At 51.6% G+C, this 13,605-nt stretch overlaps 2 protein-coding genes across 2 annotated transcripts in view; both read right to left on the bottom strand.

Annotated features, from left to right (window-relative positions):
- Pi3k21b (phosphatidylinositol 3-kinase regulatory subunit alpha) overlaps window positions 1-13,605 on the bottom strand; it is a 344,756-nt gene that overhangs the window by 138,813 nt on the left and 192,338 nt on the right. The gene's annotated exons all lie outside the window — the stretch shown is intronic.
- Gfrl (Glial cell line-derived neurotrophic family receptor-like) overlaps window positions 1-13,605 on the bottom strand; it is a 203,248-nt gene that overhangs the window by 36,142 nt on the left and 153,501 nt on the right. Inside the window, exons 6-8 of the mRNA XM_076895575.1 lie at window positions 8,598-8,725; window positions 3,409-4,380; window positions 2,505-2,681 (exon numbers count right to left, since the gene is read on the bottom strand). Of these exons, the coding sequence (XP_076751690.1) occupies window positions 2,505-2,681; window positions 3,409-4,380; window positions 8,598-8,725 (1,277 nt within the window). The remainder of the gene's footprint in view (window positions 1-2,504; window positions 2,682-3,408; window positions 4,381-8,597; window positions 8,726-13,605) is intronic.

The following is a 13,605-nucleotide window of genomic DNA, read 5'->3' as shown; positions in this document are numbered from 1 at the left end:
ATCCACGCAGCTCTCGAAGGTGACGCGTTTTTTCGAGGACGCGAGTCTAGACACCGATACAATGTCGTTCGACGTACCGTCAAACAATCATTTCCGTCGTTACGTCTAATCGGACGGAAGAACTTTTCTCATTACAGCCGGGCATAACCCGGAGGATCGAGTTCAGAAGTTGCTCGTTTGTGATAGAGGAGACGGGCGTTTACAGCGTCATCCGAGAATACTTGAAATTCTTCGACAGTTTCGGCTTAACGCGGGACGAACGGCAAACCGTACGATGTTTGCACGGGCAGGAACGAAAAGTATCGGCGAGAAGCAGTTATCCGATGAACCAAGGAATATCCGATAAAGTTCCATCAAGATAATGGAGCAAACCGACGAAACTTTCTTTCCCATTCCGAAAGCAATCTCCGCGGATAAGACGCGGTTCTATATCAAATTTCCAACGGTTCTTGATCGACCGCTTAACTCTCGCCACGCCACGTCTCAACGATCGATCACCAAATTCCCGACGATCCACTCGATCCGCCTCGCAATTTCCACGTCGCGTCGTTTTCAAAACGAAAGGGTGGGTAACGAAGCGCTGGTAACCGCGAGTCGAACGTTCGCCAGCGCGAACGGACGATTCATCCTCCAGGGTGAACCAAAATGGCCGCGCGAGAGGTTGGCGTTCGCGCGCAGAGGCGGCCGAGAATTTCTTAACCGAACACCAGGGCAGGAGAAAATAGAGAAACTGCAAGGTTTTCGAACTGAGCTCGAGCCGGGTGTGCTCGATCGACGGAACGAGCTTCCGGTCCCGGCAGGCCGCCCCGTCGAAATTGAATATATAATATGAATGCGAAATTCCAGCGGCGCTCGGGCCCGTCGAGAGTTCGACTTTCGAACCGGCGGAAAATAGCGACTCGTTAGGCGAGGACGCGTCCGTCGAGGAACACGGCCGAGCGAATTTTAATTAGGACGTGACAAGTGGCGGGAAATTCGCGCTTGTCCGAGCGTCAAAGTGAAAGCTGGCTTGATTACAGCTCCCAAGCCAGTCTCGACTTCCGTGAGCGTCGTTCAAGAAACGCTCAGCTGGAAATTGAACAGTCGACGCAACACTTTTCCGGTTCGAATTCCGATCAGACAGGTTTCCTAAGGTAAGACTCATTTGGCGAACGAGCGATCGTTCGATGGCGATTCGACGGACTATAGAATCGATTTTTCGACGAGCAAGCTTATCCTCGACCGGAAAAATCCGTCATCCGCGTTTCTTCGGTACGGTTCGTCGGCTAGCGGGACACGATCGCTCCGCGTTGCTCGTCGAGGCGTAGGGTAGGCCGTTTCGCTCGAATCAATCACCCGACGGAACATCGATACGCGGGTAATCGCTGGATTAAAGGATAACCAAGGATAATTACTCGCCGTTCGATCCGGATGCAATCAATTCTCGATGCGTTATAGTTCGCGTTACCCTCGCCCCTTCGACCCCTGCTCTCCTCTCTCGACGATCCACCACATCCGTCTTCCGGTCCGATGATTTTTTGTTTCTCTCCTCGAATAGGCCTGACCTGCCTCGCGTTAAACCAGACGCGAGATCGACCATTCGTTGCAATAATCCTAACGAGGTTTACTTCTATTTAAACGATCGAGTCGACATCGATTTTTCCAGGACGTTTCTAATTTTTATCGCCGAGCTTCTTCACGCTGTTTTATCAAACGCAGCGAAACATTGGTTTAACCGTTGTACCAAGCCCTCTAAAATCGCGTGACGCGCATTTTTCCCCCGCGAAACTGGTCCGCGAAGATTTACAACCGCTAGAGCCAACGCATATTTACCACCAGCCGGTGGAATTATGCTGACCATAGTTTTGTTCCCGTTAACGGGTGGCAACTCGTCCATCCGTCAAGCGGCATGAGTTACGACGGTCTCCGTGGAAATACGCGTATTCGCGGGGCGGTCTGAAACCGTCTTCACCGTCGGCTACGCTTCCCTTACCGTCTGCAATTTCGCACGCTCGCTGAAATTATCCAGCGAATTCCCCGGGAACGGGGCCCCCCTCGTTCGAAACGAAGTAACGAGAGCTCGTAAATTTTTCTCGCCCCACGGCTGGCGAAAGTTCGCCGCGGAACCGATCGGACGCGTAATATCGCGGGCGCATCTCCCGGCTCCACGGCTGGACTTATCACCGTGAAACTTTAATTTAATTTCGTCCCCAGATCCCCTCATTTCCGTCCCGTCCCGTTCCGTGCCGGTTACCACGGGTATCTTTGCATATTATTTCTCGAGCCGCCGGATTTCGAACTTTAATCCCAGCGAGAGCCAGCGCAACTTTTCGACCGGAATCCGCGTATCTCGTTCGCGAGAGGGTAGTTTTCGGCTGGAGAACGGAACGAACCGTCGATAAATTCTCCGACTACCCTGTTTCCCTCTCTTCCGCCACGCTCGTGTTCTCCGCGTCTCAGCAATGTTGCATCGGATTTTCTGATCGTTTCTCCGCGAGATATTTTGGAAGAAATATAACACTCACGATCGTGGTCGTCCGTTTGGTTCCTCTTGTAATGGACCTTGCGCGGGTGTCCTCCAGGGACAGGGATCTGCTTGAGGGTGATCAGATCGCGGTGCTCTGCGTCGATCAGCGGGTTCTCCACTTGCGACTCGATCAGCTCGAAGCTGGTGGAGTTGTCCGGATGCGAGATGACCTTCACTGTAAACGAGCAAACGTAACGGAGCATGGAGGGAACCGTTGCGTGCGGTCTGATCGGTCGATCCTAACCGCGGCTATCGATCGCGACGCGGGAAAGTTAATTCCTCCGAACGGTTCCTCACGACGTGTCCATAAATTTCGTCGTGCACGATGATCGAAGGTGTTCTACGAGAACGATCGAGGATCGAGTTCCTCGATTTTCGTTCAACCTTCCACCGAATCCACGAAGAGCGGACGAGACGCGTGCAAAGAATAGAGAAAAAAAAAGATAGAGACGCGCGTACGAGGGACGAGTGGGTGAATCAGTATCCAAAGCACCCTGCTGCGGCTGAGCCCTCGTCCGGATGATCCAGATCGTCGTGGCCAGCTTTCGAATTAGCAAGCTGTCGATGGCGAGCAGAGTCGACGCAACGGTAAATCGCGAGCGGCTGTGGAAGCTCGATCTCGCGTGCTCGACAACTCGCTGCAACTCTGGAACCTCCTCGAATCGTCGCGGATCGTTCTGCGGCGTTCTTGAAAATGGCAAGTCGCTCCGCGATGAGCGGCCTCTTTTTTTTTCTATCCGTTCGTAAATAATCTCGTAGAAGTAAATAAAAAATAAAGAACAAACGAAAACGCTCGAGCGACGGGTGGTCGCGGAGGTCGACTCGCTATTTTCGACGCGTCAGGTGTCTCGAAGAGCGGCGATCGATGGTGTCTGGGCGCACCTCGACACCGGTGTACGAACCTTGGTCGACGAACCCTTCGAAGGCCTCGCGGAGATCGAAGAGCCGGTCGACTGGCAGCGCGCCGATCCTGAACTCGTGGTCATCGAGGTCGTCGTCGACGCGATCGAAGATCGCCCGGTGCTCGTAGGTGGGCCTCGGTGCGAATTTCTTCGGGTGCACCAGATCAGGTCTCTCGATACGTTTCGTCTCGTCCACGGTAGGCGTTGGACGAGCAGCCGGCGGATAACTCGACCACGACGACGACGACGATGATAACGACGACGACGACGACGAAGACGACGACGATGACGACGACGTCGCGACGGCGGACGGTGGTGCGGGTGGTGCAGGGTGGTGCTGGTGATGATGGTGCGGGTGCGCGTCATGCTCGCTTTGGGAGTGCCTTGGCTGCAGGTGCTCTGTGCTGGAGGCACGATCATGCTTGGACAACGTGGAAGAAGAAGAAGAAGAAGAAGAAGATGAAGAAGAAGAAGAGGAAGAAGAAGAAGAAGAAGAAGAAGAAGAGGAAGAAGAAGAAGAAGAGGAAGAAGACGAAGAAGAGCCGCGATCATAGAAGCTCCCAGGTCCCTCCGTTTCACGATCGTCCTCATCTTTCCCCCTGTTGTAGACAGGCCGATGCTCGTCGTCGGTACCAGCACGAGCCTCCTGCCGGTTCCCGTGTTCACCAGCACGAGGATCGTACGTCTCGACCACGAGTACACCGGGCCTGCCGGGCAACTCCGGTGCTTCCTGATGACGGCCGCCGTGCTGATGGCGATGGCCGTGCTGACGCCTCTGCCCCGGCTCCTGGACGTCGTACGTGCTCTCGTGGTCGTAGTACGAGGTGCGCGCGGCCCCGGGGAACAGAAAATAGGGGTACATACTGGTCGGCGGTAACCAGATCTCCTGGTAGCTCTCCTGCTGCGGGTCGAACGGATACAGGGCCGAGTCCGTGCCCGACAGGTCTACGGAGGTGGAGGAGGGCAGGAACTCTGTAACAGAGAAGCAGAGACGCGGACGAGAACGGGGTGAGTGGGGTGCGTGATCGCATCGGTACACGTGCACGGCCTGACGGGTTTCGCGTGCTACGTGCTACTCATTGTGGTCGTGGTTAACACGGTGATATATGGCGGTGGTTGGTGGTGATGGTGGTGGTGATTGTGACGGTGGCGGCGGGTGGTGAACCAGTTTTATGGAGCGCAGAGCCACGTTTACAATTTTTTTTGCACCCTCGCTAACTATTCCCCCGCGCGACGGAACGCTCTGCGAAACTGTACTTTGCATAACTGCGACGGTTTTTACAGCCGCGCACAGTTTCAGGGCAAGCATTCCGCGCGATTGTTAACCAGGCAATGAACCTTGGAAGCATATTTTGGGAACGAAACGCGACGGTCCTTTTGCGGGATACGCTAACTTGGTAATCCGCAAATTACTCCAGCGACATGGTCTCTGTCGAGGGCCATTATCGTCCTCCAGTTGTTGCAAAAGCCGATCAAGCCCGTGGCGGGCAAAAAGGATGAATCTCCCTCCCTTTCTCTCTATCTCTCTCTTTCTCCAGAGGATCGTCGCTCGAACTCGAGAGAGCGTTTGCTTTGGCGCTCGTCGCTCCGTGGAGTTGCCAAGGAACGTAGCAAAAGCGAGCCTCGAGGTCGACCGTCGATTCCGATTACGACTTGGTTCGTTTAACCCTCGACTCCTGGCTTCGTCGCGACGCCACGCGGTCCCGCGCGGGACCAGCCCAACCGGAAACGAAAATATTGCCGCCGTCTCGGGAGTCCCCGGCCGTGCAGCTCGCAGCGAGCTGCTTCGAGCTGTTCAACCGAACGCACCGGTGCGTGCTGGCAAGTTTAAAGGCCGGGTCAGGCCGTGTTGTTAGCCGACCAAGTCTATTCGAAGCTACCCTTTACGATGGGAATAAACAGGATGACGCGAGGGTAGCTTCGTCTCCCTGACATTCGAATGTCATCGATGACGAGCGCTGCGCGATCCTTCGACCTTGACCCGTCCACTGGAGTAACTGGTGGATCGTAATCGAACAGTTCAGTGCCTCTGTGCCTCCTCGTTACTTGTGTCGTCGTGATCAACGCGAGTAATACCTAGAGGAAATTCGATTGGTGTGACGTACCTAGATCGAAAGAGGGGGAGCAGAGGGGAGCGAGTAGTAGTGAGTCGAGTAACAGAGAGTAAATAGAGAGTCCTAGTGGGGCGATTAATTGATAGGCATGCGCATTTCAGATAGAAGTAGAAAAATGCAGAGAGCATGCAGGCTTAGAACGTGCACGAGCGCTAGGTAAAAAAGAAGAGAGAAAAAAAGAAAAGGAACAAGACGAGTCCCTCGTGCAAAAGTACGGCATGCGGTGCATAATCTCCTTTGCGTTCGCGCTCGAAGGCTTTCGAGTTCTTATCCGCATCCGTTGGACCTCCTTCCGCGTCCACTCGAAAAGAAACAACAGGCAAATCCTTCCGAGGCTGTCCGTCGCCGATGAAATACATAATTGCGAGTCCTCTCCACGCGAAATCTCCCTTGTATCCAACGTTCGCGATTGGCAACGAGAAGGGGGAAGAGGGTAACATCTCGAGAAGGCTCGAATCGACGCCAGTCGCCCCGTTTGATCCGTATCGATGGCCCGACGTTTAAAAGGAACGAAAGGTCGGCAATAAAAATAACAACGCCGCGCAATAAAACCGAGGAGGGTGGGGATCAAGGAGGCGAGGTGGAGGAGGGTATGCTAATTTCCATCGGCGTCGTTGGCCTCGCGTGTTCCTTTCGATACCCACGGACCGATTCAGGAATTCTCCTCCTCCTCCTCCACCCTCTGAGGAGGGTTCGCTCGCGGTGACCCAGTTCGATTGGACGATCGGAGACGCGTGCGAGAGGATGAAAAGAAGCGAGGACGCGGCGAGATTGCGGAGGACCCCCAACGTTTCTAACCAGGAGGAATCGCGCGGATCGATCTCGAAATGCGGATCCTTCGGGCGGAATGCGTACTTGGGGGAGGTGGGTGCTGGTGCTCTCTCGTGCACACGTTCCATCACGTTCGAGGATCTCGAGGTCGGATCTCCAGGCCTCTCTCTTTGCTCACTCCCGTCTCGTCATCCCGCAGATATCCGGCTGGCAAATTTTTTTCTCTCTCTCTCTCTCTTTCTCTTTTCAGACCACGATCCGTCCAGGATCCTCTTCTTGCTGCGCTCGCTTGGACGATCGTTCGATCCGTCCGTTAATCTTTTCGTAAACGAACGCGCGACAGTTTCTCCCTTTGGTTAGAGCACGCAGTCTGTGAATCGACGTCGCGTTGATAACTCGAAACAGAATGGACGAGAGGGTTTTTGTCGAAGGCTGCGACGCTCGTGAGACTTCGCACGGTTCGAATGCTTCACGATTGCGAATCGAAACTCGTTACTCTCTTGGTTACTCGCAGAGTTTCGATCGCGTTTCAATCCGTAGCTCGAGTTCCGGTAGCGGTATCATTGGAATGGTTAAACGAAGTCTGAAACAGCCGCGCTTACGCTCGCGATTCAACGCGCCTCTCTATTTTGAGGGGGCCTGTTCTCTCGCGATGTTTTATCGAGAACCGTCTGCGACTTCCGTTTTAAACACTGGTGTTTTATTCTTATCTCGAAGGACCGCGCGACAACGCGGTTCGATTCCTCGGACTCCTGAAACGTAGAAAGTTTGTTGCGCACCGATCACGAGCCAATCGTCTATCCAGCAACGACAATCACTTCTCGCACTGGCAAATACGCACACTTAGAGGAAGAGAAAAGTAACATACGCTTGCACGTCGCACATGCGCCCCGTGTGGCTCCCGTGTACTTACGTAGCGGCGCCAGACGCGCTCTGAAATGCAACCCCCTGTTTATTCACTGTGGTCCTCGAATCAGTACCCTGTCGATCGTGGACGAACGAGAATATCTCAAAATTCGAACAAAATTTTACAAAATAATCCGTCTCTAATCCCCGTCTGAACAAGTGTGCAAGGGTACGCACTCAATTTAAGGGTTGACGCGTCTAATCGCGGCGGCGACCTTCGATCTGACCGAGTCGTTCGCGATCGAGGATGAGAAAAGGGGTGGCGCATTTTTCAGGAGCCAGTCAATGAGAGGCGGGGTCGGGAATACCCCAGCTGAACGTCATTAGGCTGCGAAGGGACGAAAGAAGAGAGATGTCGCCGCGAAGGGAACGGGATTTCAATGAAATTAAGGGCGGGCTTGCCACGCGATGAAATCCTTATCTACATCTCGATACTGGTTGGCCTTTGGTTAATTAAGGAGAAAGGAGCTTATCCGAAGGAGGCTATAACGTCGTCCCACGAGCCTTAAACACCCGCGGTATCGCTCAGAGTAATTGCTCCGCGTCGGAGGTTCGCCCTCGTACCTTTTTCTTCGACGTCGAGACGCGACTGGGGGAAATAACGAGCCTGGAAACGATCTCCGCCCGGCTATCTCCACCGCTCCTCCCGGGGCTTGTTTACGACGCGACCGTACGACCGAACTTCCCGTCATTTCCCGCGGTTTCGGTCCTTCCTCGTGCTTCGAGTGTCTCTCGACGACAAGCGGGACATGGAAGATGCCTTCGATGGAAATTAGTCCGCTTTCAATCGCCCCCCAACGACCACGCGGTTAACTCGAGGATCCACGTTCGACAGGGCGCTAGATTCTCCGTGAGCGCACACATCGATCGAAACGTTGAGACAGTCTAGAGAAAACGAACGAGCACACTCGGTGGCAAGATACAGACAAACAGGTACACACAACTGGGACGAGCAATCGTACACCTCGTAACGCAAGGGGGTAACAGAATCCGTGGAGTGTCGTGAGTAAAAGTGGGACGAGGGGTTTCAGAGAATTAAAAGTAAAATGGACGTACGAATACACACACGTTCGCTTCACAACACCAATGAAAAAAAAAAAAGGAAACGAAAGGCAGAGACAATCGTCTTCCACAGGGGTGCGCTAAAGTAATAAATTACGGTTAATCAACAACGTTCACGACGTGTACACCGTCCATTCAAGACCAGAAAAGAGCGGCTCGCTCAACGAAACAGAGAAATTATAATCGAGAGAAGCGAGTAATGGAAAACTGTTCTCGTGTGTTCGCGCCGTGTTACGGATGCCTGTATATATATAGAGAGAGATCGTACCCACGTGTACAGTTACAGATAGAGACACATGTAGAGAGCAAGATCGACACCGGTTCTTGTATACTCACCAACGCACGGATTGTGGTTCACCATCGAGAAGATCCTGTCGCAGCGTCTCTTCATGTGGTTGTTCGGACAGATGCAGCCAAACATTGGCGATAGTCGTAGCTGGGTCCAGGAATCGTGACAAGCGTTCCTGAAAAACGAAAAACGAACGAAAGTTAACATATTTTGGAAAATTCGTGGTCATGTAACATGAATGTCCATGGATGCATATTTGTTTCAACAGGTACAAAGCTGAGACCATCAGGTTCTCACGATAACGAAGTCAGCTGCGTTGGCAATAATTAAGAGTATCGAGAATTTGTTAAACGAAGCGAAATCTCGGATTGCATATCCGCTGACAATCTGTAAACTGAAGATCTCGAAACAGTTCCCGAGAGCGCGCAACAATGGCGAAAGTTCGCAGTCCGATAGAAGGAAGCAAAGGTCTGTTAACTGTTCCCGGGTAAACGCGTTCAAGTTCGAAAGTCAATTGACAGAGCGCAAACTTCCGTTCGTGCGTTCGCGTTGAGAAAAGAGCAAGCTCGTTTTAGCGCTTGATCGAGTCCTTCGAAGACACCACGCTGACGCGCGAGAGTTGGACCAATCGAAGCGACGAAGTATCGATAAGAATTAGAAGGAATAGAGGAAGGAATAGAGAAAAGAGGTGACAGGACTTTTATATGTGACTCGACGTTTGGGTGAACGAAATCCTAGCGGAAAATGAGAGACTTTGACAGCATTGTGATCGAGGCATTTAAAAATGGCGCGGAGAACAATAACATTTCAATCAAATTTCGACTGTTCCGCGTCATTTGATCGAGCGTTTATAATAATAACGTTTCTCCGATCCGTTTGGCAAATTAATTGAATACTAGCTGACAGAACGAGAGAGAACTTTTCGATGTACGATCCAGTCGAAAATATCTGCGACGTGGTCGCCTGTTAAATCGCTGGGTAGCTTTCGTGCGCTGTTAACGATGGCGCATTGCAATTAGTGCAACGTGCATCTGTACTTACACTTACGAACCTTCGAAGAATGCATCGAGAAGATTCGTCGACGGAACTAATTCAATTAAAACATCGTTAGCGATCGTCAATTTAAAAATCGTAACTTTGGAATATCGCTAATACTTTCGATTCGATAATCATCGCTGTAACAAACACTGTTCTCGTAATCGTCGCTAATTGCTTAACCGAAACTCGAGAGATATTCTTGCGACGTACGTGATTATCGTTACATTTTGGCTAACTCTGATCGACGAAGAGATAAGAAGGGATGCACGTTTTCGAGTAAGAATTCGATGCGTCCAAGAGACAACTAAACGTGAAGCAGTAAACGGTAACGAACGAACCAACGAACCGTCGCAGTGATATCTATTAAATCGCTGTTAAGTTTGGAGATCTTCATATAAAATCCATTTGGCGCGCCGCTTTGATTCAATAAGAAAAAGCGGTTGAACAGAAGTCGAGGAAGAAACGAAATTCACCGCCGCGTTTCCAACGGCTGGCATCTCTCGACTGCGATTAACCGGTTGAATTTTTCACGACGTTTCCATGGGACACGAAAGAATCGGGATTAACGGATAAATATTTGACCAGCGTCTAGGACGTATGTATATATTCCATTCGGCTAAAAACGACGGAACGGACGTCTGACATTTTATTTTTCATTTAATCAAGCGCTATTCGATTAGTCGAAGAGCAATTATGCGAGAACCGGTGAAATAACCCGGGGAGTATTAACGTTTGCTATTTAACTTTTCCCTTAACGAGGTTCGTAATTGGTGCTGAATAACTGATAAGGTAGCTCGCGATCGTTTCCCTTCCAGTTTCAACCAGAATGGACCAAGGTGTGTCCCTCGAAAATTAGGAACATCCGAACTGGATGGATCCAGAACGGCGCAAAAAAAAGTGACGGCAAAAACTAGCCGTATTTCCCGACGAGGCACCCTTTTAATCAGCTTCTACATATTTCATTTCGTGACACGAAAGTTGCCCGTACAGTTGCGATCGATCTTGGTTATATCCCAATACCGCGGCAGTTTCCGAAACGGGCGAGGAAATTTTTTCGACCGATCGCTCACTCGAAACCGCAAGAAAACATATTTCCAGCGTAGCCATTTATGCGATTTAAAAAGTTCACCTATAACTTCCATCTCGCGAGAGTTCGATAAAAATGTTTCGACAAAAAAGTCCGTCGCGAAGAGGAACCAACCCCTCCGCAAGAAAAGGGGAGAGATCGACGGAGGAGAGCCTGGAACACTTCCGGAAAGGGTGGTCGCCGCCCCGTTGGAATTATTTGGGTTAATGGCACACACGACGCGGCTCTCGCAGAGTTGGATAGCAAACGGAGCAAAACGAAACGCGAAACCGAAGGTGAAATAAAAGCGACGCGGCTGGCTACCCTCGAGGACGAGCAGGAGTAAAACGATTCGAACCTTTACAGCAATCTTCGATACTTATTCCAACGTATGCGTTGCAACGTCGTAAACTTTCTCATCGCCCTGCTCGGACATTTTGAAAGACTTCCTACGTTCACGAAGAAGCCTCGCGACAGAAATTCATCCTCGTGTTCCAAACTCTGAATTTCGTACGGGTTCGCAGCAACCCCCAAACAAGGGTTCCATCAGCGTGTCGTTAAAACGGAAACCCGGCACTTTTCCTGCGAGTATTTGCTCGACGAATTCCAAGGCGCAGAGACGATCCTCTGCGATCTTCCTCGTTCGAGGGAGGCTAAACTCGCCAGCAGTGGGTTAAACGACGGTCTCGAGGGGGTGTCCAACGAAATTATGGTTTCGTCTGGCGGCGACGACGATTTTCATCGCGTGTATGCCTGTGACAGGTATCAGAGATGCAGTCCGTTCGAGGAACGAGCGTCGTCGTGCGGTTTGGCCGCACATCGAACGCAGTCTCCGTCGACGAGCACCAATGCGGAAGCTTTAAGCCGCCATCAGGGGGATTCATAGCGGCGGGTCGTTGCTCTTCCGCTTCTTGCGTGGCCTTTGACCGCTCCCTTCCGTTCTCGCGAAGCTGCGACCATCGCAACGAAGGGACAACGCTGCGTCTTTGACCCCAGGTTTGCTCGAACTCGCGTCACTGTTTCGAATTAAGAATAAATCGCGGCGTCTTTCCTTGGAGACTGCGGGAATTTAAATGCAGGCTGGCGTCGCGACGTGAATATTTATTGCACGACTATTTCAGATTTCTTGGTCTTTCGGTCCTTGAATAGAGATGTAAATTCTATTGTCCATTTATATTTTGAATTGCGATCGTCTTAGCGAATATTGATATCGTATCTCGTCTCTGTCTATATTCAGATGTTTAATTTCAAGCTTTTGAATAATTTAAATCCGCTTCGTAGATTTCATCTGCGAAATTAAGAAGAGACGATCCGATGCGATCGCGAGATCGAAGAGGGAGCGCTACTGTCTTTCGATTCTTCGAAGTGCGATCGACTTCGCGTGGTGGATCGCGCGATTGTTACATTTTCGAGAGATCTCGATCGCAGACCAAATGACCCGTCGCCTTCGCTTAACGATTCCTCCGTCGGAATCGATGTAACCCGTTCCTCGAGCGGCGGCCCAAGAGCGTATGAATAATTCAAGGGCGCGCGAGAAAACCGGCTGTTCGGGGGTTAATGAATGCCAGATAAGAAGGTGGCTCTGTTTAATTTACGCGGTGGCTGCAGGCGGCTGGTTATTAGCGGAGTCAAAGGTGCGTCTGCGGCGAAAGTGACGAGTTTCTTCTCACGTATGCTAATCAACGTTAGCGAAAGTTATTAATTGACCCGAGGAATTGAACCTAGCTGGCGATGTACGCGCGAGAGGGGTTGGTTACGCGAGCCTGGACTAACGCTCAGGCTTCTCTTTGGTCAGAGTTTGCCAATCTCCTTGCAGCGATGTAATCAAACGCGACTCGAGAACGCAACTATCGTTTCGTCGTCTCTTAATCAAAAAAAATCTCGAATCAAATTCGAGAGAACAGGCTCGTTGCGGACGGAAAATTTCACTTCCCCGTGTACGGATTTCATCAGAATTCCCAGAGACAAAGAGAAAAAAAAATCTTTTATTGCTCAGTGACGCGTTTTTCAACGCTCTCCGGTTGGTCGATCCTTTTTTCCCCGTTTTGCACGCGTGTCCCGCGTGCAGTTCGATCGTCGCGCCGTGCCACGGGCTTCGATTACAAAGCGCCAAGTTATCCGATCCCATTCGAGAGGCAAAGGTAGCGTCGAGCAGGGTCGTGAAAGGAAAAGGTTATAGGGAGCTCGCGGACGGACATTCGCGGAGATTGAAAATCGCGCGCCGGCAATGAAATATACGCTCCGCTCTGTCGAACCGTCGACTTTACTGGCGGGTTTCTGGCTATCCGCTTGGCCGCTGATTCCCGTCATAAATTTCCTCCGAGGCTGACCTCGACGCGGTCGACTCGAGTGGACAAATTCGGCCGTTGAATCTGTTCGCCTCTTAGAGACATCCAAGTTTAATCTGCTTCGATCGCTTTCAAATACGAAATCGACAGAGAGAGAGTCGCGAGAAAGTCGTTCGCTCGCGAGCCATCCGGGGGATGCTTAAAACACCGTCAGTGACGCGGGTCTATAAAACGCGAATAGACTCGGGGCAGGAACTCGAAAACCCACTCGGTTACTTTCGTTTTCCGACAAAGCCAAATGTCAGCGTGTCGCGGCTGAAAAATTAACCAGCCCCTGAATGAAACCGCGCGCGGACGCCGTGGGAGAACAGGCTGCGAAATAAAAAATTCATCTCGTCGAAGGTAGAAAGAGCGAGAGAGGGACAGAGAGAGAGAAAGAGAGAAAGGGTGAGCCGCGAAATAATCCGTAAATCTCGTTTTTATCGCGGTGGCCGCGGCGTACGGGGCGAGAGGGATGCTGGCGGAGCGTGAAGGAACAAAGAGGAAACTGGGGCCAAGGGGTCGTGGCAGAGTGGGACGCGCGAGGCGTGGAGTGGGTCGCGCGGGAGACCTGGATGCTGGACGACCGTGCGAAGAAACCTGGATGGAAAGAGAGAGTGTAAA

The sequence above is a fragment of the Xylocopa sonorina genome, chromosome 5 (assembly GCF_050948175.1).
Source record: "Xylocopa sonorina isolate GNS202 chromosome 5, iyXylSono1_principal, whole genome shotgun sequence".
In the NCBI taxonomy this organism is placed as follows: Eukaryota; Metazoa; Arthropoda; class Insecta; order Hymenoptera; family Apidae; genus Xylocopa; species Xylocopa sonorina.
This window is presented reverse-complemented; position numbering and strand designations above follow the sequence as displayed.